The 24069-nt window shown below is 46.5% G+C and overlaps 1 protein-coding gene across 1 annotated transcript in view; it reads right to left on the bottom strand.

Moving 5' to 3' along the window:
• The window catches only part of MDGA2 (MAM domain containing glycosylphosphatidylinositol anchor 2), a 436731-nt gene that overhangs the window by 247662 nt on the left and 165000 nt on the right, over positions 1–24069 (bottom strand). Inside the window, exon 3 of the mRNA XM_075427304.1 lies at positions 3199–3373. Within this exon, the coding sequence (XP_075283419.1) occupies positions 3199–3373 (175 nt within the window). The remainder of the gene's footprint in view (positions 1–3198; positions 3374–24069) is intronic.

Genomic DNA, 24069 nt, shown 5'->3' with positions numbered 1-24069 from the left:
CTGTGGCTGCCCCGTCCCTGGCAGTGCTCAAGGCCAGGTTGGATGGAGCTTTGAGCAACCCAGGCTGGTGGGAGATGTCCCTGCCCATGGGACAGCGGTTGGAACCAGATGATCCTTACGGTCCCTTCCAACCCATAACGTTCTATGATTCTATATCTGTATAATTAATTATTGCAATAGCAGCAAATGTGGTTCCAAGTGTTGCTGAATGCCAGAGCTAACTGGGAAATGAAAAACAGGAAATTACTGGAGAGTGAGATTTCCCATCCAAACGTTGATATTAAAATTTCCCAACCATCCAGCAAGTCGATCATGGAGATGAATGAGGAAACAAAGATTTTTTGCGGATTTTCTTCAACAATTCATTTTCAAGCTAAACAGACACAGTACCTTTTCAAATTTGAAATTAGAGGCTGAAGACTTAAATTAGCGCTTCGGACGTGCTCTTGATATGAATCTGCAGTGGAACACAACTTTAATATAATTTTCTCTCTTTAGGTTTATAAGCCAAGATGCTTCTAAAGTGATTTTTCACCCATACAGATTTTTAAAAAATATAAACATATTGTTTGTTTCCTTAAACACATTTGAAGGATTCAGAAAAAATGAAAAACATTTCTTTCTTGTTCCAATCATAAAGTTTTGCTTTCCAAAGGGAGCATCATCTGGTTTCCACAAGTTTTATTTTGACAGTTACCTAAATCGGTAAGAAAAGTGTCTTTCTTTACATAATTTACTAAACTTGCATTCACTAAAAGAAATAAAACACATTTTGGTAGAAAATGTTGGCTGAGGACTTGTGATACTTATGGTTCTTTCTGAGGTCTCCAAGCAAAAGCATCTTATGCGTAATCACTCAAGAAAACACTTCCACTCCCAACATTCCTGCTCAGTACTGCCCAGAGTTCTTGACACAGCACACACAATATACAATCCATAAAGTAAATATTCAACAAGCAGAAAATCAAACCAGAAAATTTCAACTCAAAAAAGACAGAAGTGGCTACTTGGAAATTTCAACAGAAATATTTCATTTCCCATTACTTTGGTTTCTTATGAACTTTTCTGTGGGATGTAGGGGTTTTTTCTCCTATCTTATTCACAGCCAGATCCAATCTGCGTTGGCACCTTAAGCTTACCACAGCAGTACTGCCTGCCTGCAAATGTCTGATCCTTAACAGATGAAAATACCTAGTGAAATATCAGCCTGAATACGATGGGAAATCACCTAGGATTTAATCGCAGCTGGAACCTGAAGTTTGTCATGTTCCAGAAACGCATCATCTGTATTTGAGGTATATTAAGAAGCAGCATATGATGTAAAAACCAAAGTTAAGCCTGTAATAAATCCCAGACAGCAAATCCAAGAACACATATCAATAGCTAAACAAAATATGATACAAGGAAAAAGATGTATTCCAGAAGGAAATCTCAATGAAACTCAAGAAAAATCAAAATTTCAAAACATTATTTCTCAACCCTTCCTGTTCAGACCATGTAGCATCCCAGTTGGGAGGCTACTTTTCCTGCCACTATCAGCTTCACAGCCATGCCTGAAATTAAAAATTAAAGAAAATCTCATACGTGGATGCTGTGGTTAGAGGGAAGTGCTCTAACAGCATCCAAAAGAAGAGTTAACTGTTTGCTCTTGGGGTTTTTATTGAACGGCTACACAGGGCTGACCGACACAACGCTTTCAGCAGCCGTGTGTGCGTGGAGGACTCTGGGGCTCACCGGGTGCTGGGACCCCGACCTGCACCACCGATCCCTGAACGCTGCCTGGACCGAGCGTCCCGCTCGCCCTCACCGCAAACCTCGGGCCAGCCCCGTTAGAAACACTGGATGCTTGTAACGTCTTTGCATGGTGTGCTTTTATGCCATCTCTAAGGTTGCCTGTTCATTTATTGGACTCCAACGTGTTAATGAGCAATTAATCGCTAATTCAGTTATTGTTCTTAAAGGATTTACAAATTTGGCATTGGTATGTTATAACCCGTTAAGCACATCATGAAGCAAAGTGCAAACACCAGGCAAGAAAACCCCCCAAAAGCCAGTCGCCCTCCTCCACCAGTTCCATAACCACCCCACTAAACTGGTCACCAGCTGGGTCTCTGAACTAACACACATCCTGAGATCCGTCTGACAGAGAGAAGGTGCCTGTGGGGAACCACAAGCCCATTGCTTGTATAGCCAGAAGACAGTCAGGTTTATTTTGAAGGACACGGGAGAGTGAAGGGCTAACTTTGAGCTCCACCTACCTATCTGTGGCATGTAAACGTATTTGTTTACACGACACGACTTGCATCAGAAGAGTCTCCAAATGTGTATTGCAAAGACTTGCTATCTTTGGAGCTTTTCAAACAGATTTTGAATAGTTATTCTTCATCAGAAGTGTACACAAACCCACAGTTGTTTCAGGTATGTAGGTCATCTCGCTTTCCAACACATAATTTATGGAGTCAGATGCAAAGTTTGCCATTGAACCCACAGCAATGAACGAGAGCCTTGCTTGGTCTGACTGGCCCACTCCCTGGCACTGCAGTCTCTGCAAGTCACACTGGCATTTTATTTTTCCCATTTTGTGTGTTTATTGCAGTATGATGTTTTCAATTGTTTCCTCTTTTGCTGCCAGCTCTAGGGACCAACTGCATTGCAATCCCAATACTTCATATTTTTCACTGCCCATCATTTCAAGTGCAGCTTTTCAAACCCCATATCATAGGAACATGAAGAGATTGTCATGTAAAAAAAAAAAAAAAGCAATGTCTTTCCACAATAATTAATGCAAATAGCAAAAAAAATAATCTGTACTTGCTCCCATATCAGTTTTGAGGGCAAATGCAGACAAAAGTACAAGAGATTAAGGGCTGTGCCATGTACTAGATCTTCCCCCTATGCCAGCTGCAGACAAACCTTCCTCTGATAACTGAGGAGACTGAGTTGCACCTGAGTTTCATCTTTCTTACCAAAGTATTGTGATTTTCTTTAAAGATATTTCCATAGGCGAGCAGCCCCATGTGACTTCACTGGGAGCAGCCACAAGCCTTTTGACCATAAATGCTCCCAAAAGCTGCAGAATCTGCCCTGAAGTAGTTTAAAACCGGGCTTTGCAAAGAGCTGGTCACTTCTATTGTGACTCCAGGTATTATAAGAAATTAATAAAAAGCACAGTAAGAACGTCCCAAGCGGTTTACTTACAGTACACATCCACTCTTATGGACTTTATGGCTGGCGAACCCAAGCCGTTCTCAGCCTTGCAGTAGTAGCGTCCTCCTTGGTGTCGCTGGATGTTGGATATCCTCAGCGTTTCATTGAAGACACTCGAGTCTTGAAATCTGTCAGAGGCACTTCCTGCTGTTTTGGTCCACCTGATCTGAGCAAGCACCAAAAGAGATTGTTACTTTAAGTCTGTGAAAGTGAGCAGAGTATAGATCTCTTCACTGAACTGAGAACCACATGTGTGGTGGCCAGGAATTTATGTTGGAGGACTCGAGGAACTTCTCCAGAAAACTGAATAGCTCGCACTTCATCGTACAATTAAACACTTCATCCAAGAGTCCCTGAATAATAATCTTGCATTCATCACCCTCTCTTATAAATAGTTGATTTTTTTTGATGGAAACACCCCACAAAAATTAAATGCCACTAACAGAGATATGGAAAACAACTCAAGCCACCACCCATGACACACAGCTGGAACAGCTGCAGAAAATCCCTCGTTAATGGCCATGAGAAGAGCCCACCAGAAAAGGTGGCTGAAAGATGACAGTGCATTGGAAAGCACCTTCTAAACAACTAATGGGTTGTCTTTCAGCAGCAATGAAATCCAATTTTAAGGAGTCAAATGATCAGTTGCTTGAAACTGCAACAAACCACTAATGTCTATTTCTTCAAATAGATGGTTTGGTTTTTTTAATGTCATTTACGGCAATAACAGATTCCTTTAGTTTGGTCATTATTTTCCAATAGTGAAGACTTTATAAAGTGAACTTTTCAATTCCAAAACCATAGAAACACCAGTAACAGCCCACTACAACCATCAGCTGCACAGAGGTGGATACATATCGCTAACACTCTTGCTTGATGACCCGGGCCCTTGCCCGCATGGCTCGGCGGACCAAGCTATCTCCAAATGCACCAGACCTCCAGAGACTCCCCAGGCACCTCCTCCTCCTTCATTTCACACTAATTTAATGACCAGGACAAGCAACATCCTGTTCCAGACCAAAAATGCGTTTTTTTAATGGTAGGTTTTTCTTGCCTATAGAGGGCACAAGTGGGATACTCGCAGAAAGAAGACTTTATGCAAGAAGATCTCTTCTGAAGCTTCTGCAAGCTGTCTCTTTTCCACCCCATCCACTAATTCTATGTCATGTTGAAGATCAACAGTTCTGCAGTCATTGATTCAGATTTCAAGGCTGAACGGGAAACACTGTGCTTCCAGCCCTTCCCATATGAAGAATGGTCCCACGGCTGAGCCGGACAGCCCTTGGTGGATTCCAAGATTGCCCTCAGGGTTGCCTTGGCTGGAGGGAGATCATTCCCCAGGGGTGCACAGATACTTGAATTCCACCGTTCCCAGCCCTGTCCCAGAACTAGGGTCTGGACCCCAGTAACCTGGTCAAGAGCACAAGGTGGGCAAGGATCAGTCTGCCTCTCGTCAGAAACTTCTCCTGGGCAGGAGAGATCTACAAAAGGCACTGAAGTGAAAAATTCATGACCAGCTGTAGCCCATGTAAATTCTCCTCCTCTTGAAACAAGAGCAAGCGTGGGCTACAGAGGCTGAAATTACAGCAAACAACATCTCCAAAATATGTTCACCTACTTCTGGCTTGTTCAATTCGTAAGCCCGACTGGCTTTGCCCTCTTGCCAGGTGACCTGCGTAACTCTCACTCGGTTCTCCTGCTCTGGGACAACGCGAATATGCCAAACTCCACAGCTACAGCATTTGGTCCGTATGCGAGAGAGACGCTCTTGGCACCGCTATATTTACCAGTCTCAATCTGTCTGTACTTCTATTCTCAACTCTTGGCTCTGGGGCTTTTTAAATCATCCATATAAATGTGCTGCAGGATAATTTTGGAACACTCAGCTTCTGCATGCAGCAGAATACAATTTCATCATATATACTTTAAATGCTCGAGAAGTATTTTGAAACCGTAGTTACGAGGTTCACTGAATCTCTTGCATGTTTTATTTCCCTTTATGTAATCAGAACTGTAAAAACAGCTCTGTTTGATTTTTATCTGGAAAAAAAATTGATAGCATGACTTCTTTCTTCCTCCCCTTCCTCTCCCACAAAAAATTTCCAGTGGAAGGCAGTCTGCCTTGTCAAAAGAACGTGGAACTGAAATAACATGTTATAAGTATCATCAGCATCTATGTAACTGGTAACATTACATAACTTACACAAAAAAAAAATATAGCTAAGTCTATTTAGATACTGTCAGAGTTTCATCTTTTTGATCAATGCAAAAGCCTTCCCCCTCCACCGCACCTTAACGTTGATATATGTATCTTTTTTTTATTATAAGGAATTTTAACAGGATACTGTTTGGCTATCAACAAAAATAGATTTTCAGCTATAAACATCTATATACACATATGTTTTAAGGGAAAGAGGAGGAGTTTTACAAACTAATTAATTTTGTAGTGCGCGTGGAGATCCCTGAAGAATAAAAAGAACACCGTTAACTAAATTCTCTCTTTAAAGATCTCCTCCAGGAATGTCACCGGTCTGATTTAACTGCAGTTCATTATTTACCTTAGCTTTAACCTAACACACACACAAAAACACGCTGATCAATACTGCTTCGTAATTTATCGAACGCACTGTGAAGAAAGATGACTCTCAAACACTATGCTAATGCAGTAATCAAAAAATTGCACACGGGAAAGCCAAATGTCTGAGGCTTAGAACCTCTTCAGAGAGGTCCTCAGTGGTTTTGCCCACTGCGAGCTCCAGTCCATGCTTCGGGGCAACCTCCCATGACTTTTAAGAGACTGAGATCATCAAATCCACCCTTAAAGCTGGAGCATTTCACAGCTCTAGAGTCCAAGTCCTCATCACTCATTAACGCAGTGACCTTCAGAGCGACTGCTGCCACAGCACCGACGTTCTCCCATTTTCAAGGCGGGAAATGGTGACAAAGGGGGACCACGGGCTTTTGGGACATTGCAGCAGGTATCAGCCTCAAGTACCAAAGTAGCCTCCACGCTTCTTTATGGCAGAGGATTCAGAAAGCCTCTAGATTACTAGTGCTTTTTTTAAAAAAAAAAAAAAACAAAAAAAAACCAAAAAAACCCAAGCATTAGATTGCACATTCAACTAGGCAAATGCAAATTACAAAGGCAAATGCAGGGTCCTGCACCTGGGGAGGAACAACCCCATGCACCAGTACAGGCTTGGGACGGACCTGCTGGAGTGCAGCTCTGCGGAGAGGGACCTGGGTGTCCTGGTGAACGACAGGGTGACCATGAGCCAGCAGCGTGCCCTGGCTGCCAAGAAAGCCAATGGGATCCTGGGGTGCATCAAGAAGAGTGTGGCCAGCAGGACGAGGGAGGTTCTCCTTCCCCTCTACACTGCCCTGGTGAGGCCCCATCTGCAGTGCTGTGTCCAGTTCTGGGCTCCCCAGTTCAAGAAAGATGAAGAGCTACTGGAGAGAGTCCAGCGGAGGGCTACAAGGATGAGGAGGGGACTGGAGCATCTCTCCTGTGAGGAGAGGCTGAGGGAGCTGGGCTTGTTCAGCCTGGAGAAGAGAAGGCTGCGAGGGGACCTAATAAATGCTTATAAATATCTGCAGGGTGGGGGTCAGGAGGATGGGGCCAAGCTCTTTCCAGTGGTGCCCAGCGACAGGACAAGGGGCAATGGGCACAAACTGAAGCAGAGGAAGCTCCAGCTGAAGATGAGGAAGAACTTCTTCCCTCTGAGGGTGACGGAGCACTGGAACAGGCTGCCCAGGGAGGCTGTGGAGTCTCCTTCTCTGGAGATATTCCAGCCCCGCCTGGACGCGGTGCTGTGCAGCCTGCTCTGGGTGACCCTGCTTGGGCAGGGGGGTTGGACTAGATGACCCACAGTGGTCCCTTCCAACCCCTACTATTCTGTGATTCTGTGATTCAGATATTTTCATATAACTTGGCACAAAACAATCCCTCACCCACGTGCATTTTATCAGTGTTTGCTATCCATCATCTGCTCCTCCGAGTCCCCTAGCACAGCAGCAGTCCTGCGTGCCTGCCCAGACAGCGGGGATAACACGGGAAGTAAATAAACTCCGTTCCACCGAGGAGTCCAAGCCATTCTTGCTTGTAATGCAAAGTTTTAATTAAAAAGTTACATCCGCGCATCACAGCGTGCACAAATCGGGCTGATAAATGTTAATCCCTTACGCAGACGTGCACTCGCTGGCTTCCAGGGATGCGGTTTCCCAGAGTACTCATTGCTACCCTGAAGCACAATTGGGAATCCCACCCATGTATTGTTGTTGCTCTGCCAGGTGATTATGGTCTGTCTTTATAATTTTTTTATTTTTTCTGTTTTTTTCTTGCAAAAAATGTAGAAGTAAAAAATGATTTACGAACAGCTGGATTAAACATTATTCATCTTCTAAAAATTAGTAAGTTATGACCCATCTAGCCATATCACGACCTATGTACTTCTCCGATTTCTATCTGCCCGTAATTTCCCAAACCTTCAATACCTCTGACAGGGTTTTATTGGCTTCAGCAGATGCCCCGAGACACGCAGTCATATTTCACCCTACAGCTGCAGTTATCTCAGCGAGCTTTCCTGCAACTGCAGTAGGAGTCATAGACTTTACAATTTTAGACTAAAAATGCAGATTAAAAAAAAACCTCTGAGAATATTTTGCCTAACTTTTCTCTTTCGTTTTTGGAATAGATATTGCAACAGGCTATCAAACACGCAACAGTGGTATGAAAAATTCTCTTCCTATTCATTTCATATGGTAACGTCTGGAATACTGGACTTAAAAATGGCTTCGGGTAAAAGTACTGATTATTGTTCAAAAATTCTTACGTGGAATATTAGCGTGGCAAAGCAGCCAACCCAAAGCAAACCCTGCTTACTGACAGAAACGATGATCCTCTGTCTTGGACAGAGCTAGAAAACCGTTATCAGTGCAAAACAAATGCAGAACTGGAGAGTCTCCAGTTTCCAAACATATTTCTTCAAGTTGCAGCAGCCAGGATGCAGTCACCTCGGAAGACTGGGTCCATTTCTGGACTGCTCAAGCTTCACAGAAACACGAGGAAGAAAACGGAGCCCCGTCCCCAGGCCAGGCAGGTGACTGATGCTGCTACCTTCATGGGACAACTCGTGTGCTCATGTTGACACACATACTGCTGCTTCAGTAGGCTGGCATCCAAAAGCACAATTTTTCACTGATCTAACTAAAAGCAGTCTGTGACAGCAACTGTTAACATGCAGGACATGTTCAGTTCTGATTCCGTGCCAGAGATCACAGAGAAATTGCTATTTTCCAGCTTGACTGCTATAACACATAGGAAAATAAAAGACTTCCTTCTATTCTCTAACAGAGGAAAAAATTGTGGTTATTAATTACTGAGAAAATCAGCATTAAAACCACAAAGTTACAAGCAATCAAGTCCTACAGTGCTTTGTTCACAGTTCCCTTTAGCCCAAAACACACCAGTCGCAGCAATGTTGGGGCTGGGCTCTAGGGAGGAAGACTGCGGGCTGGTGGCTCCAAAACCGTACGTCGCAGTCAATGACAGAGTCAACAAGAGTAACTGAAGACTTCAACATCTGATAATCTGAGAAAAACTATATCTAAGCTGACTGTTCCTTCATTTCTGAAGTTCCTGCACTTCTGCAAGACAGATGATTGCTATTTCGTACCCAAACCCAAGTTACCCAAGAGTTACCCGAGCCCCACCGGCGTCACCTGGCATCCCAAACGCAGGGGTTTCGCACGCCCTGCCACCCTGCCTGCACAAATGACACGTCTCCTGGGTACACCAGGCAAAATGGAACTCCTCCCAACATCCCAGTAAACCCAGCTCCTCGTTGCGTCAGGAACGTTTCACAGCAACCACGTGAAACATGATCAGACCCTTCCATTATCTCAGACCAAGCAACTTGTATGTCATACACAACAGGGTAGTGGTCAAGGACCCAGAAAAGAACAAAGCTGGCAACAAATCCAAGTTCTACACTTGCCACGAATTTCGCTTCAGAGTTGGCACTGATTTATTTGCTACAAATCCTGCAAAGGCATTTGTGGAGCTTTACCACACCACATCTCCATGCCCACAACCCGATGGAGCAGAGTCCATCTCAGACGTGTCACCAGGCAGCAGATATGGGGATGGGGTAGTCCAGACGCGCATGGCAGAGTCAGGTAAGAAAAGGATGTGCTTTAGGTAAGGACTTACCCCAAAAAAACAATATAACTTTTTTCTCTTTTGGTCTTTCATGTTATTTGTCCATTTGACTTTCGGAGGGTTTTCGTCAATCAAAACTAGATTTTTAAACACAGTTTCTCCAGTACTAGGATTTCAATGCAAAGGTTCTTCACTGTTCTTAAATCTAGAAGGCTCGCGTCTCAGTTGTTCCGCCCAGATTGTAAATCACAGAATCACAGAATCACAGAATAGTAGGGGTTGGAAGGGACCTCTGTGGGTCATCTAGTCCAACCCCCCCGCCGAACCCAAACTCCTGAAAATTAGCCACCACACAGGTCTAAGACCTGAACACCAAGAATTAAGAATTTGGCTTTGGAAGTGCAGAATAAGGATTTCTTACACTCAGAGGCTGAAAACCTAAAGAGTAACTGGATATAAGTGAAAAAATTTAAGTGATCACTGAACAATTCAAGAGGAAATTAATGAGTGGATGCTGAAGAAAAGAATATTGCCGTCATTAGGTAAATTGGTAAAATAACCCTCCTTTAGATCCTTCTTACAGCATCTTGCTTAGTGAATAAGTCTGTGTTTCTTTCTGAAAAGGTAGCGCCTGGGGGAAACTCTACATACGTTCTCCAAACATCTTTGAGTAACCTGCTAAATGATTAATTGCAGTGATTTATTCCAGTTTGACTATAATGTTTTTCCTTATTACTTTAAGATGTTTCACTGCTTCAGAAAATTAGCACTTTTATACTGAATAATCAATATACATTTTACTATAAATATCTCACTGAAGGATGAAGGTTTTTCTTCATTCTGCGTGGCAGGAGAATACCTTCTCTAGCATTACAGAACCACAGAATGTCAGGGGTTGGAAGGGCCCTCTGTGGGTCACCCAGCCCAACCCCCTGCCCAAGCAGGGTCACCCACAGGAGGCTGCACAGCACCGTGTCCAGGCGGGGCTGGAATATCTCCAGAGAAGGAGACTCCACAGCCTCCCTGGGCAGCCTGTTCCAGTGCTCCGTCACCCTCAGAGGGAAGAAGTTCTTCCTCATCTTCAGCTGGAGCTTCCTCTGCTTCAGTTTGTGCCCATTGCCCCTTGTCCTGTCGCTGGGCACCACTGGAAAGAGCCTGGCCCCATCGTCCTGACACCCACCCTGCAGATATTTATAAGCATTTATAAGGTTCCTGTGAACTGGGAAGAACTGAATTCAACGAATTTCACAGAGCCTTGTTTCTACTGAGCTCAATATCATTTAAAAATTGTCACTACCTGCAGGACTTCTAAGGGCCTTGCATGGTTATGACTTCCTGATGCGACATTATTTACCGTCCACCAACTAAATTAGTCAAGGAGTTTCATTAAATGATCCAAACATCTGTGAATGTTCTATTTCTATTATTCTCTCAGCTTTTTTTTATTCAGCAGCATTAATTTGTACAAAAACGAAACTTTTCACCTTCATAGCAGAGAACATAACCTAAGGGCAGGACGAAGCAGACGTAGAACCATTTGAATTCCTGGTTATTAACTTTTATGGTGGCCTTCCGATGTTGTTAACCACGTTAAACCACCAGAGTCATAAGCACCTCCTCATAACTTAAATGCATGGATATTCATTCATTACCACTCTTACATGGTTTAAAGGCAAATAAATACAAGGCTTTTTCTACCTTGTAGCTACTGCTGCTAAGCTTGGTGGTGAGACCATCAGAGAACTATTACTGCCTTACAGGTACAGTAAACGACCTAAAATCCTCACAGTTCTCACAAAGAAAGGCTGGTATAATCAAACTCACATGAATTCCCAGAGCAATGCTATGGTAAGAGAGCTGATAACCTGGAGACCAGTCACTGGTTGTATAAAGCAGAAAATACTCAGATAGATTAGGAGTTTCCCATTGTCTCTACCTGAAGCTTTTACAATTTCCCTTGGAATACAGTCTAAGGCAACAGTCCTGTTGGGAGAGTTACCCCCCAAGAAGACGTTGAAGAACCGGCAAGGGTACAGAGAAAAGCCCCAGTACTCATTAAGGCAACAGAACAACGCTCAAGAGTGCAAGTGATAAGCTCAGCAACTTTGCAGCATCAAATGAAAAATCAGGGAAAAGCGATCAACAGCTTTAAAACATACATGAGGGACTGAAATTCAATAGCAGATCAATTTTCAACACAAGAGGCAAAGTTAAGGCAGTAATAAAATGGATTGGAAATCACTTTCCATTTGCTCAGCCTAAGATGCTTATGCAAAACATCTTCTCTCCAAGACGTTTCACTCAATCGAAGTCAGCAGTGCCGAAGGACTTCTCCAGGAGCGGTGGAGGTTTCAGCATCGAGCCAGGGATGTGAAGTCTCCTCACGCTCACCGTTAGGAACCAGCACTATAGCCCACACCGTCGCCCGGTGCTGGATTTCCACCACCCAGCAGCCAACACACCGTCCTCGAAGCGTCCAAAGATGCAGAAACCCAACCTTACACAAAATAACCCTTTCTATCTCAGTTTTCCAAGCAAAGTGCCTCATGTGGCTGCTGGTCTTCACTGCACGACCTTCCAAAGCCCAGCTTTACTGGCCTTGGAGCAGCATGACCCTCACCTCCCAGCAGCCAGAGGTGATGCCTTCATAAAGTTTGGGGATGGGGATGTGGGAGGGCGATAGAGGAGGACAGAGGTTCAAGGAGCTGCTCTGCAACCACAGGACAAGCAGGGGTGGGAAGCCAGAAGCCCTCAGCTCCCCCATTCCCAGAACTGCTTGTCTCTCTCAAGAGCAAAAGGGCATAAAAATGTGCTTCTGTCATTAAACTCAGAAGACTAGAGTCTAAACAGAGAGAGGAAAAAGTGGCTGCTAAATAGGATTTTTCTACTTAAAAGTCACTCTTCATCACAGAATTGCATCTCAAAGTGACAAAGCCATCTCGAAATCTCGGCAGTTTAAAATTGTTGCTTTTTCCCTTTGATAACCATCGTTTCAGCTCTTACTTCTGCTTCTCATTCTCTCCATCTCTACCCATTTCACCGCCATGCAGGACCCCCGGGAGAAACAGCGTATTGAAGAACAGCAGCTTTACAGAGCAGACCCAGAATGCTGTCAGAGACTTCCAAGTAAACTGATAAAGATGGATGAAAATGTTTCTCTTCTGGTCTTTCAGCAACACAGATCTCGACTGCTCCCTGCAAAAATCAGTAGGGGAGATATTCTGGGACAGACAGGCAGCCTTTAAACCGACTGACGAGTCTCACAAACCAATGTGTCTGTAAAGGAGGGAACAAAAGCAGCAGTCGCTGACGCCAGCACGGCTGCACGCGTGGCGAAAATAGAACTGCAACAGAAAGCTATTTCGGTGCAGACGGCGCGCGCCGCGAGGCAGGGACCCACACGCTCACTACGGATGAGCCAACAACAGCCAGAAAGAAGCACTTGCTCTCCTTCTGCACGAAAACTTGAAACCAAACTTGGTTCCAGGACATGCTTGTACCTCCCAGGGCTCCAGTGCAAAGTTTGGTGGATCCTTAACTCTCTGCTCGCGCAGAAGCACGCGCGGCACTGCCTTCCCTCCTCCAGCAAAGCTGGAGTCTGCCGAGGCAGCAGACCCGCACCGTGCGCTCCGACGGGAGCCCGGACGCCGTTTTGGCCCACCTCTGCTCGAACAAATTAAATCCACTTAACTGAACATCATAAAACGCTGGCTTTAAACGGCTCTTTTTCCACTACATTGTCTTCTGCAAATAGCACCGAGGTTATTGATTTCGTGCGATGCAATATCAGTCTGTTTACTCAAACCAGCTCCCATTTTAAAAACTTCATAAAACGTAATCCAGAAAAATCATGCGGTACTTCAGACACCACCTATAGCAGACTTGGTGCACGAAGAGACTCTGAGAAAACTCCCTTCTAAATATTGAAAGCTGATGACAATCGGGCTCTGCCTTTACGTCCACTTTGGACCTTACAGCGAGGCCTGTAATGAGTGGTGTGCCCCAGGGGTCGGTACTCAGCCCAGTCTTGTTTAACTTCTTCATCAATGACCTGGATGAAGAGTTAGAGTGTACCCTCAGCAAGTTTGCTGATGACACCAAACTGGGAGGAGTGGTGGATAAACCAGAAGGCTGTGCTGCCATCCAGCGAGACCTGGATAGGCTGGAGAGTTGGGTGCAGAGGAACCTGATGAGGTTCAACAAGGGCAAGGGCAGGGTCCTGCACCTGGGGAGGAACAACCCCATGCACCAGTACAGGCTGGGCTGAGCTGCTGGAGAGCAGCTCTGCGGAGAGGGACTGGGAGTGCTGGGGGACGACAGGGTGACCATGAGCCAGCAGTGTGCCCTGGGTGCCAAGAAGGCCAATGGGATCCTGGGGTGCATCAAGAGGAGTGTGGGCAGCAGGGCGAGGGAGGTTCTCCTTCCCCTCTACACTGCCCTGGTGAGGCCCCATCTGCAGTGCTGTGTCCAGTTCTGGGCTCCCCAGTTCAAGAAAGATGAAGAACTACTGGAGAGTGTCCAGTGGAGGGCTATGAGGATGATGAGGGGACTGGAGCATCTCTCCTAGGAGGAAAGGCTGAGGGAGCTGGGCTTGTTCAGCCTGGAGAAGAGAAGGCTGCGAGGGGACCTTAGAAATGCCTCCAAATATCTGCAGGGTGGGGGTCAGGAGGACGGGGCCAAGCTCTTTTCAGTGGTGTCCAGCGACAGGACAAGGGGCAAAGGGCATAAACTGAAGCAGAGGAAGCTCCAGCTGAAGATGAGGAAGAACTTCTTCCCTCTGAGGGTGACGGAGCCCTGGCCCAGGCTGCCCAGGGAGGCTGTGGAGTCTCCTTCTCTGGAGATATTCCAGACCCGCCTGGCCGCGGTGCTGTGCAGCCTGCTCTGGGTGACCCTGCTTGGGCAGGGGGTTGGGCTGGGTGACCCACAGAGGTCCCTTCCAACCCCTGCCATGCTGGGACTCTGTGATTTCCTACAGCACACCCTGCACTGCACACCTCTGAGACTGAAGATGCGTACCTGCCTTATTTCCAGACATCTTTTTGAACTAAATCCTAAATCTCAGTGATCCAGTAACATTAGCTGTGCTCTGTCTTCCTTCCACAGGAACCAACGCTCATATCCGCTGAATTACACCTTACAATTGCATTGAGCTAAAAATGAGCGTGAGATCCTAAGATTTATCTTGTTTTAGCTGTGACGACAAAGAAAAGAGATGACATTTTATTTTTGCTTGAAAGGTGGGAGAATTGGGAAGGGTAGTAGCAGGGAGAAAAGGGAAAGGAGAAGAAATCGTGACAAGAGAGCTCAGCTCAGCTGAGAAGGCAGCTTGGTATGAAATGCTATCAACAGATCTTAAGGCCAGAAAAGATCAGCAGCTGCTCAGCACAAGTCACAGATACTGCATCAAGCCCACAATTTTTTGTAATATAAAATATCAGAAGTATTAACTGAAATTATAAAAACAGTGAATTTTTTGTTAAGGAACACATTTTTTCCTTTCAAAATACAACATATAATTGTACTGTGTAACTAATAGTCACAAATTATTAACCAACACAACGACGTGAAGCCCAGGAGTCTAAACTGCTTCCAAAAGACAGAATATTCACACCTGGGAATTAAATCTCTCCATACCTAGTTACTGCAGCCATCAGATACAACCTTTTGATCGGACGATCCCAAAACCCAGAGGCTGCAAGACGCAGCACATCGTACCTGTGTGCTCCAGGGGCTAGACAAGAGGTGGGACAAGGGACATCTGGGCTCAGCCAGGATGGAAGCTCCCAGGTTTCTGCTTGAAAGCGCCAGTGACAGACACCAAAACACACCGCGGTTGCCATGGTTTTGCTTCTGGGTACACTTTTTTTTTTCCTTTCTTTCAGAGGATGAAGTCTCCTTCAGACAGTGACAAAGTCTAAAAGAGTATTAAACAACACTGGAAAAGGACGGAGTCTCTTCTGCCCTGTGCCTGGCACGGTTTAGAAGGGTTCTGGCAAGGCCTTTGCTCAGGGAAAACAAATTGACCACGTGTTTGAATCCCATTGACTTTGAGATTCCAACTTCTTTTCAATTCAGAACCCAACGAGAAGAAAATTTACGAAAAATTCAGTAATCACAAATAGCATCATCCATGTCTTGCTGAGCTTTCCTGGCATACCTTTAAATGACTCCCACGAGTGCCAAGGAAAGGGATCTGGGAACAGTTCCCACGTATCAACAGAATTGCAAATAGACATTAAGGAAAAGAAAAAAAACCTGGTTCAGCTTGCAGCTAGAAATAAAAGGACAGGATGAAGGGAGCAGACTTGTCGAGCGAAGGCAATCATCACAATATCAAGCAACAAGGAACCGAGAAGATTGCCAAAGGGAACTGGAGAGCCTCAAATCAGGGAGCATTGATAGCACAGGGAAGAGGGGCTACAGCCAACGAACCACCAAACTCCAGCCGAAGGAGCTCAGAAAATCTTTGCCAGACACCAAGACAAACACAACCGCCGCGTAGCTTTTTGCTTCAGCATTCACTTTCCTTTTAGGAGGCTACAAAATGGAAGAGGCAGCTGAACTAAGCTTTGGCCCACCCGAAGTGAAGCGGCCAGGTCTCCCCCCACTACACCCAGCTGGCTGATCTCGGAGCTGTCAGACTGAAAGGGCTCTTTCTTTGTCATTGTGATTTTACTTTCTTTGGCCGTTGTGCAAATTTCCTTGATTTTACAAGAGATTTTGAGTTAATTACGTATTTACCTAGTTAGCATAATTGTCTTCAATTATGTAATTAGTGTTCATATGTGTAATCATTTGAACATGTAATTATATCTAATTACACCATTAAAACGTGCAAGTCATAAATATCTTTAACATTTTGATTGATAGACATACGGGGAGAAAAAAAATAATCTCACTTGTTATTTTTATCTCCTGGATCCTGAAATCTGCAAGAGGAAGAGGATCCAGCCTCTAATGTTGCTATAATTATTTATAAGGACCTATCCAGTCTGTACCAAGGTTCTACCTTTCAAGCAGAGACAGAGCAGTCAAACCACTCGAAACTAAGGAGCAAAGAGTCATCCAGTGCGGCAAGACTTTTCTTTTAAAAAAATGCTAGGAATAATCAGGAAAATACTTGTTTTTAGTATCTTATTATGCACTTACTGCTACGAAGAAGAAGAACAGCCCACACAGAAGATGATAACGGAGGACAAAACACACACAAGTTGTTCCTGCTTGCTCCAGTGAGGATGCTGTTGCGCCCAAAAAGTGGCTTTAAAGCTCCTTCTACTTTTTGGCTGCCTGTGAGACCACCCGTGCAGCCACACTTCTCCCAACAGGAACATTTTTCAGTTCCGTTGGCTTTCTCTCGGCAGCCGCGCTGCGGGCCCTGCAGTACAGCACCAGAGCAAAGCCCTGGCCACACCAACTGCAACGGGACGGCCACCGCCGAGTCTTCTTTTTAATTGCTTTCGGCTGGGAAGGTGAACATTTGCACACAGACTAAATAGTTAAGCTATTTAAGCTTCAGCTTATCCTCTTCAGGTTTAGATTTCACAGAATCAGAGAATGGTAGGGGTTGGAAGGGACCTCTGTGGGTCACCCAGTCCAACCTTCCTGTCAAAGCAGGGTCACCTACAGTAGGCTGCAGAGGACCTTGTCCAGGTGGGTCTTGAATATCTCCAGAGAAGGAGACTCCACAGCCTCCCTGGGCAGCCTGTGCCAGTGCTCCGTCACCCTCAGAGGGAAGAAATTCTTCCTCATGTTCCTAGATTTCTTGCCTTCACCAACACACGGAACGGTCTATAAACCAAAACCAAAAATAAACCAAAAAAGCCCCACACGTGCCTACGCCGACTCCAGAATCTGGGGGGGCGGTGGGAGAACCCGAACACCGCAACTCGCGTAACAAGAGCTCTCCAGCAGCGCCCAGGAGCGAGCCTCACTTACCCGAGCACCCTTCAGCCAGAGGCCCACGGCTTGTCCAGCCTGAGCAGCTCAGCCGTGCTCTGCAGACATCCAGACGGAAGCGCTCGGGTGGACGGCAGCAAAAATGAGCCCGGCGCTTCCCCAAACGGCCGCTCCCAGCTGCCAGAGGCTGAAGGAGAGCTCAGTCTATGACGTGATTTTATCTTCCAGAACAAGCTGGCGGCAGCACAGAGAACAGAAAGGTGCAGAAGGATCACAGAGAGGTCATTTAAGAAGAAGAGAAGGCTGAGAGGGGACCTAATATATGCTTACAAATATCTTAAGGGTGGGTGTCAGGAGGACGGGGCCAGACTCTTCTCAGTGGTGCCCAGTGACAGGACAAGGGGCAACGGGCACAAACTGAAGCAGAGGAAGTTCCAGCTGAAGATGAGGAAGAACTTCTTCCCTCTGAGGGTGACGGAGCCCTGGCCCAGGCTGCCCAGGGAGGCTGTGGAGTCTCCTTCTCTGGAGATATTCAAGACCCACCTGGCCGCGGTGCTGTGCAGCCTGCTCTGGGTGACCCTGCTTGGGCAGGGGGTTGGGCTGGGTGACCCACAGAGGTCCCTTCCAACCCCTACCATTCTGTGATTCTGTGATTTAACGGACAGACCAGGAACAACCCAATTTGTACAGACTCTCACCATCAGACAGGTCAAATGGACGAAGTTTTGAGAGTTGCATCTCTTTCCTTAAAATGCAAAAGCAATCATCTCAAGTGCCTGCCTTGGGAGTCGAAGGTCTAGCTCCTGGTCCTCAAGTGCCATCAAGGCATTCACTGTGGAAGCGCTGTCTTGAAGACCACATGAAGATACGTGGAAAAAAGGACAGCAAGTTCACAGCATATAGAACCACAGTGTCCTACAGAACCATGTTCCCTCTACCCGCTGAACTAAGTGGGGTATAAGAAAAAGGCTCTGAAAAACAGTCAAGCCTCTAATGTTTGACAACTGAACTGCCAGCCATGGAAGCACACGCTGGCATTAAATAAATCTCCGCTTGAAGGGTATCAGCTCAAGAGACAAACCCCAGAGTCAAGCATAGAAGGCACCAGTGTCAAGTTTGTAGTCATACCACACCTCCTCAGAGGCATTAATACAAGCTTGGACTTTTGGATCTAACATACACCATTTCTGGACAACTCCTCAAATGGGCAGTAAACCCAACATGGTTTCCAACCATAAACACTCTTGTTGCTACGGGAAAAAAAATACAAGGAGCTCACTGCTCTGAGGTTTTACTCACAGATGTAGGAGAACATGTCTTTATGTCCACAGCAGTGGGAATGGTTCCCTAATTCTCCACATAAAGCACCCCAAGTGCTTCTTTCAGCGGTATCTTCTCACAGATCAGCCACCAGAATGTGCTTCAGCTTCAGCCCCAGCAGATCTGCACGTGCCGCTCGTTTCCCTGGGTTACTGAATTTTATCTCTTTACTCACCAGATATGTTCTTTTTCAGCGAGCCAGACCTCACAGCAACAGACCTCGTTCCAAAACCACCCACCTCATTTTTTGATTAAGAGACTAATATGTTCAACAGCCATGGAAAAAATGGCTGCTTCTGCAGCATCCTGGAGCCGTTCGTCCATCCGTCAGCCAACGTCCCACCCTTCAAAGGCCATCAAGAAAAATGAACACAAAAGTTGACCATAGACAGACGGAACCCAACGACTGCAGAGCGTGCTTTGATGGGAAGATCCAGGGGAATGGGAGAAGACAGATTCACTCCGTTCAGAGGGCAAGCATCCATATTTCAGTAAAATAGAAAAAATTGCCGTTTTCCTTCTGATGACAGGAGATTCACGCTCTCTGTTCATTGCAAACTTTCTGTAGGGGATTTCTGGCAGCTTCTACAAAGGTCAACATGAAACTGTATAGTAAAAATCACCGACCTGGACGCCATTTCCAACTCCACGTGATTCTGATAGTCTCATTTCAGTGATTGCTGACGCTTTAGCAGGGTTGGGCTCAATATTCTCAACGGAGAAAGCGAGACTGAAATAAAAAGCTCACTTGCCCTGATGTTGCATTTATCTTGATTTAAGCTGACCTCTTTCCCCCACCACTTCCAAACCTTTTTTAGAAACCTGCAAACATATTTCTTGTCGAGAGCCACCAGCCACCTGGAGCCAGGAGAAACAGAGAGATACGTCTGAACAAATTATTCAGAATAAAACAACCGAGGAGTTTAATTTCTTTACCAGCTTGCAAACCACATGCCTTTTAACCCAGGTTCCTGCAGATGACAGGGTGAATGGCTTCATATTCACAAAATTCCCCTCTACTCTGCCCTAGTGAGGTCCCATCTGGAGTACTGTGTCCAGTTCTGGGCTCCTCACTTCAAGAAAGCTGAAGAACTACTGGAGAGAGTCCAGCGCAGGGCTACGAGGATGAGGAGGGGACTGGAACATCTCTCCTACGAGGAGAGGCTGAGGGAGCTGGGCTTGTTCAGCCTGGAGAAGAGAAGGCTGAGAGGGGACCTAATAAATGTTTATAAATATCTCAAGGGTGGGTGTCAGGAGGACGGGGGCCAAGCTCTTTTCAGTGGTGCCCAGCGACAGGACAAGGGGCAACGGGCACAAACTGAAGCAGAGGAAGTTCCAGCTGAAGATGAGGAAGAACTTCTTCCCTCTGAGGGTGACGGAGCCCTGGCCCAGGCTGCCCAGGGAGGCTGTGGAGTCTCCTTCTCTGGAGATATTCCAGCCCCGCCTGGACGCGGTGCTGTGCAGCCTGCTCTGGGTGACCCTGCTTGGGCAGGGGGTTGGACTGGGTGACCCACAGAGGTCCCTGCCAACCCCAACCACACTGTGATTCTGTAATATTCAGTGGGAGTACATGCTGTTTGCAACACAATGCTGAGTTATCGTATCAAAACGATGTCATTGAAGACAAGGATTAGGTTTCACTAGTTACAGAGGGAACAAGGATGCTGTACCTTCATCATTACTGCTGTCCAAAAAGTTCTGCGGCCCACGACAGGGAGAACGAGAGGCTATGTCACTGCTACCTAACAAAGACACCAAGCTCTTGCATTAACTACAACTTAACTGTGAGTTTTCAGTATAAGATTGTCACTAGGCAAGGCCTTCGAGTCCAGAACAGATCCTGGGGCAAATGCCTTCTTTTGTGGTTTGTGTTTTCTCCTGGGTTGCTTTTTAGGAAGTCTAAATTCTTATAACCTTTACCATCAATGCCATCATCAACAGAAATGGCTGGGTCTCAGCACCACTGGACCTCCCTCCTTCCATCGCCTCTGCTTGCTCCCACTCCAGGCTGCCCAGGGAGGTTGTGGAGTTTCCTTCTCTGGAGATATTCAAGACCTGCCTGGACAAGGTCCTCTACAGACTGCTGTAGGTGACCCTGCTTCGGCAGGAGGGTTGGACTAGATGACCCACAGAGGTCCCTTCCAACCCCTACCATTCTGTGATTCTGTGATTCTGCTCCCTCAGCCATCTTCAGCGAAGTCCTTCCTCCCGCCTCTGAGGCTACAGAAGATTTAGCACTGAGGCATTACACAGAAGCATAGAGACAAAAATGTATTTATTCACAATATCCATAAATGAGGTTTAGAAGCAAGCAGAGGCAACGTTTCAAACACCCGGGGTACGTCAGGGTATCACCGAGCGTTGCAGAACGCCAGTCCAGGAGCGCCTGGAGCTGACGCGCACCACGCCGTGCTTCACTCCTCTCTCCCTCCAGCTCTGGCAAACAAGCTCCCTGCCAAGCAGCGAGGTATCGCCATCAACAGCCACGTGTAACGATGGCATATTATAAAAACACCTCCATTATTTAAAATGCATACCATCTTAATTACTCCATGTGATTAGCGTAGCCTCATCTAATGTTTCAGAACAGAATCCTACCTTCACCTTATTAGCGTGCGCAGAGAAAGGATTAACATTTTCTGGCACTCCATCCATTACAACATAAAAAGCAACGTTTCAGAAAAACAAAACGAAAAAATCCACGTGATGTTCTCTTTGATCAGCTGCAAGTGAAACATGAAAAGCTCCTTCGAGCTAAAGTGGATGCTACGTTTTCTATTTTAATTGATAGGAATTCTCATTAACTGCTGCTGTGGCCAAAGAAAGCAATTGGCAGGGAGGGGCGTTACTGACACTGGAACAGCTGTTTTCCTATTGCATTCTGCATGTCCTTATTACAATAATTGTACTCCTGTTAGGAAAATTGATGATGATTTCATATGACACTCCTCAGTTCATGGGAAGACTTTACAAATGTTCAGTGAGCACCTGACAAAATCCAGCCTGACTCATGACTAAATTAGCCTGCATTTTACATTGAAAAAACCTTCGTAAGTGTTTGACTCAATAAAGCTCACATTCAGCTACGCAGGGCATGTATTTCCATCGTTCTTCAGCATTAAAAGAAATACACCATTAAAATTTACATGCCAGTTTTGCTGCTGAGGCTATGAACAGTTTATTTGATGTTTTCTTTCCACAGTACAGCACCCGAATTCACACCTCTGCAGAGCACTGCGGCTACACTCACAGCTCGCTACAACCCTCCCCTGCTCAATCTGACAAGAGAAATCAGCGTCCAACATGAAAAAGCTCCGTGACGGAAATCACGGCGCCCACGGTGAGGGACAGCACTGAAAGACACGCGAGCAAGAGACTCCTGGAGTTGCACCAGGCTTCTCGGGACCCAGACACTCGTGCATCCGAGCCCGCCGACCGCCTGACGCTATCCAAGCCGGGACGACAGCGCTGCGTTGTGTTAAGGGCCCTTCACCACTCCGCAGAGATGCCGGGACCCACCAAACACCTAGTTAACCCTAGAAGTTTGATTTATTCCTACCACTCATTTTAGATAGGAAAAAAATACCCAATAAGCAAGTGAAAGTAACAGTCTTACCCATTCTTACTCTTTTCCTTCCCTGCTGCTGCTTCGAAATACCAACTTCGAAGGCCAAGCAAAAGCTGCTGCTGACCTGGGCTACACGGGGCTGGACTGACCTTTCCGTCTCTCTCAGCACCATGGTTTTGCCCTGATAAGGAGAAATGTGCCAGCTATTTTATCCACCCATAAATTCTCCCCATTGATTCTCCTCTCTAATTTGAAATATTTTTCCCTTCTGCTTCTCCCGAGAGGCTCTGCATACGTTTGGGGAACACGGACATCTCATCACAGAGGTAGATGCTGGCCAATGTCTCAACAGAGGCCCCGTCCATCCCACCCAACTCTTACCATCATTTGCTTTGGAGAGGCAAAAAAAACCCCAAACCCATCAAATTAATCCAAAGCAACACCAGGCTTTCCCCCCACTGTGATACCACTGCTTTCCAATCTTGCTCATTGCTTTTTCAGTTGTTTCTTCAAGCCCCACTGTACCACTCAGCACTGGATGATACTCAAAATCAGACAATTCCTTCTTCTGCAATATCAACCCTGTCATCCATGCACTGTGGACAATAGCTGCAACAACACAGGTGCCAAACGGGTCAGCCCTGCTAACCCAGCCACTCCCGACGTGGCTTTTTTGCATCAGCCCAGGCACTTCTGGGGACTCTGAGAAGGTCCCCTGCCAGCCACCACCCCCTTTTCTGGAGGACAGGCTGCTTGCTCAGTGCCTTGCTGCTCTGACCAAGCTGGCACACGGCATGAGCCAGCTCATGGTCCACCACAGCCAGGGGAGAACATCAGTGCCTCTTGGACCACCGGAACTCCCCACAGGCAGGGCGCATGTCCCCAGGGCCACGCGTGCTCTGGAGGAGCAGCTGTCCTGGCTCTGCTCCAGGTGCAGGAGCACCGAGCTCGGGAAGCAGAAGGTATCTCCTCGCAGCCTCTCAGCTGCAAGGGGAGTAGCTACTCGTTGACAGAGTGGCCATCAGCACAGCACTCCACTCCTACAAGTAGAAAGAAAACACAGCAAAACAGAGCCAGGGAGAAAATTTGGGGTCTTCCAAATGCAGATCCTCCCATGCATCGCTTCCCAGGAGAGCCAAGCTATCTGCCACTCCAACCAGCAACGAGTGCACGTCTTAGCCCCTCGACTTCAAGCGGATAAAACGACATAGTCTGATAGCACTGCACAGGAGAAGGGCTGGCAGGAGGATGTGAGGGGGTGGAATCTGTTAGATCTGCAGAAGAAAGCCTCCATGCTCATTAGGGCATGTTGCAACCCCAAAATAGTCAAAATCCCAGAGCTGGGCAGGAGCAGGGAGCACACAGCTCTCACAGCTGGACGACGCGTGCCGGCGGCAGCTGCTGCCTCCCCTGGCTCCTCGGTCGGGGCAGGGGGACAGACATGGGGACCCCCATCGCTTGCCACAGAGCTTTGGGCCATGCTGGTGGGGACAGAGAGCACTCCCCCAGCTGTCCCACTGCCAAAGCGACGCAACGGGATGAGGACTCGGGCATCGCCCTCCCTACACTCAGCACCTTTTGCATCTCGGAACGGACCGCTCGTGACAGGATAACGTAACCCCAGCTGTGACAGCACACGGAGGTGAAAGACGTGGGGAGAAAAAACACCCAGAGCAAAATAAAACCCCAATGGAGGTGAGGTTATACTGACAAATCAGGTCTTTATCATTCAGCCTTTAGTGGACAATCAGGGATACGAAATCCCAGCCGGTCCCTGCTCTTTCAGGTGTTCAAAAAACGTGTGGATGTGGCACTTCAGGAGATGGTTAAGCAGGCATGGTGGTGTTGGGCTGATGGTTGGACTTGATGATCTTAGAGGTCTTTTCCAACCTTAATGATTCAATGATGCTGAAGATGC

Source organism: Opisthocomus hoazin, chromosome 7 (genome assembly GCF_030867145.1).
Source record: "Opisthocomus hoazin isolate bOpiHoa1 chromosome 7, bOpiHoa1.hap1, whole genome shotgun sequence".
Lineage (NCBI taxonomy): Eukaryota > Metazoa > Chordata > Aves > Opisthocomiformes > Opisthocomidae > Opisthocomus > Opisthocomus hoazin.
This window is presented reverse-complemented; position numbering and strand designations above follow the sequence as displayed.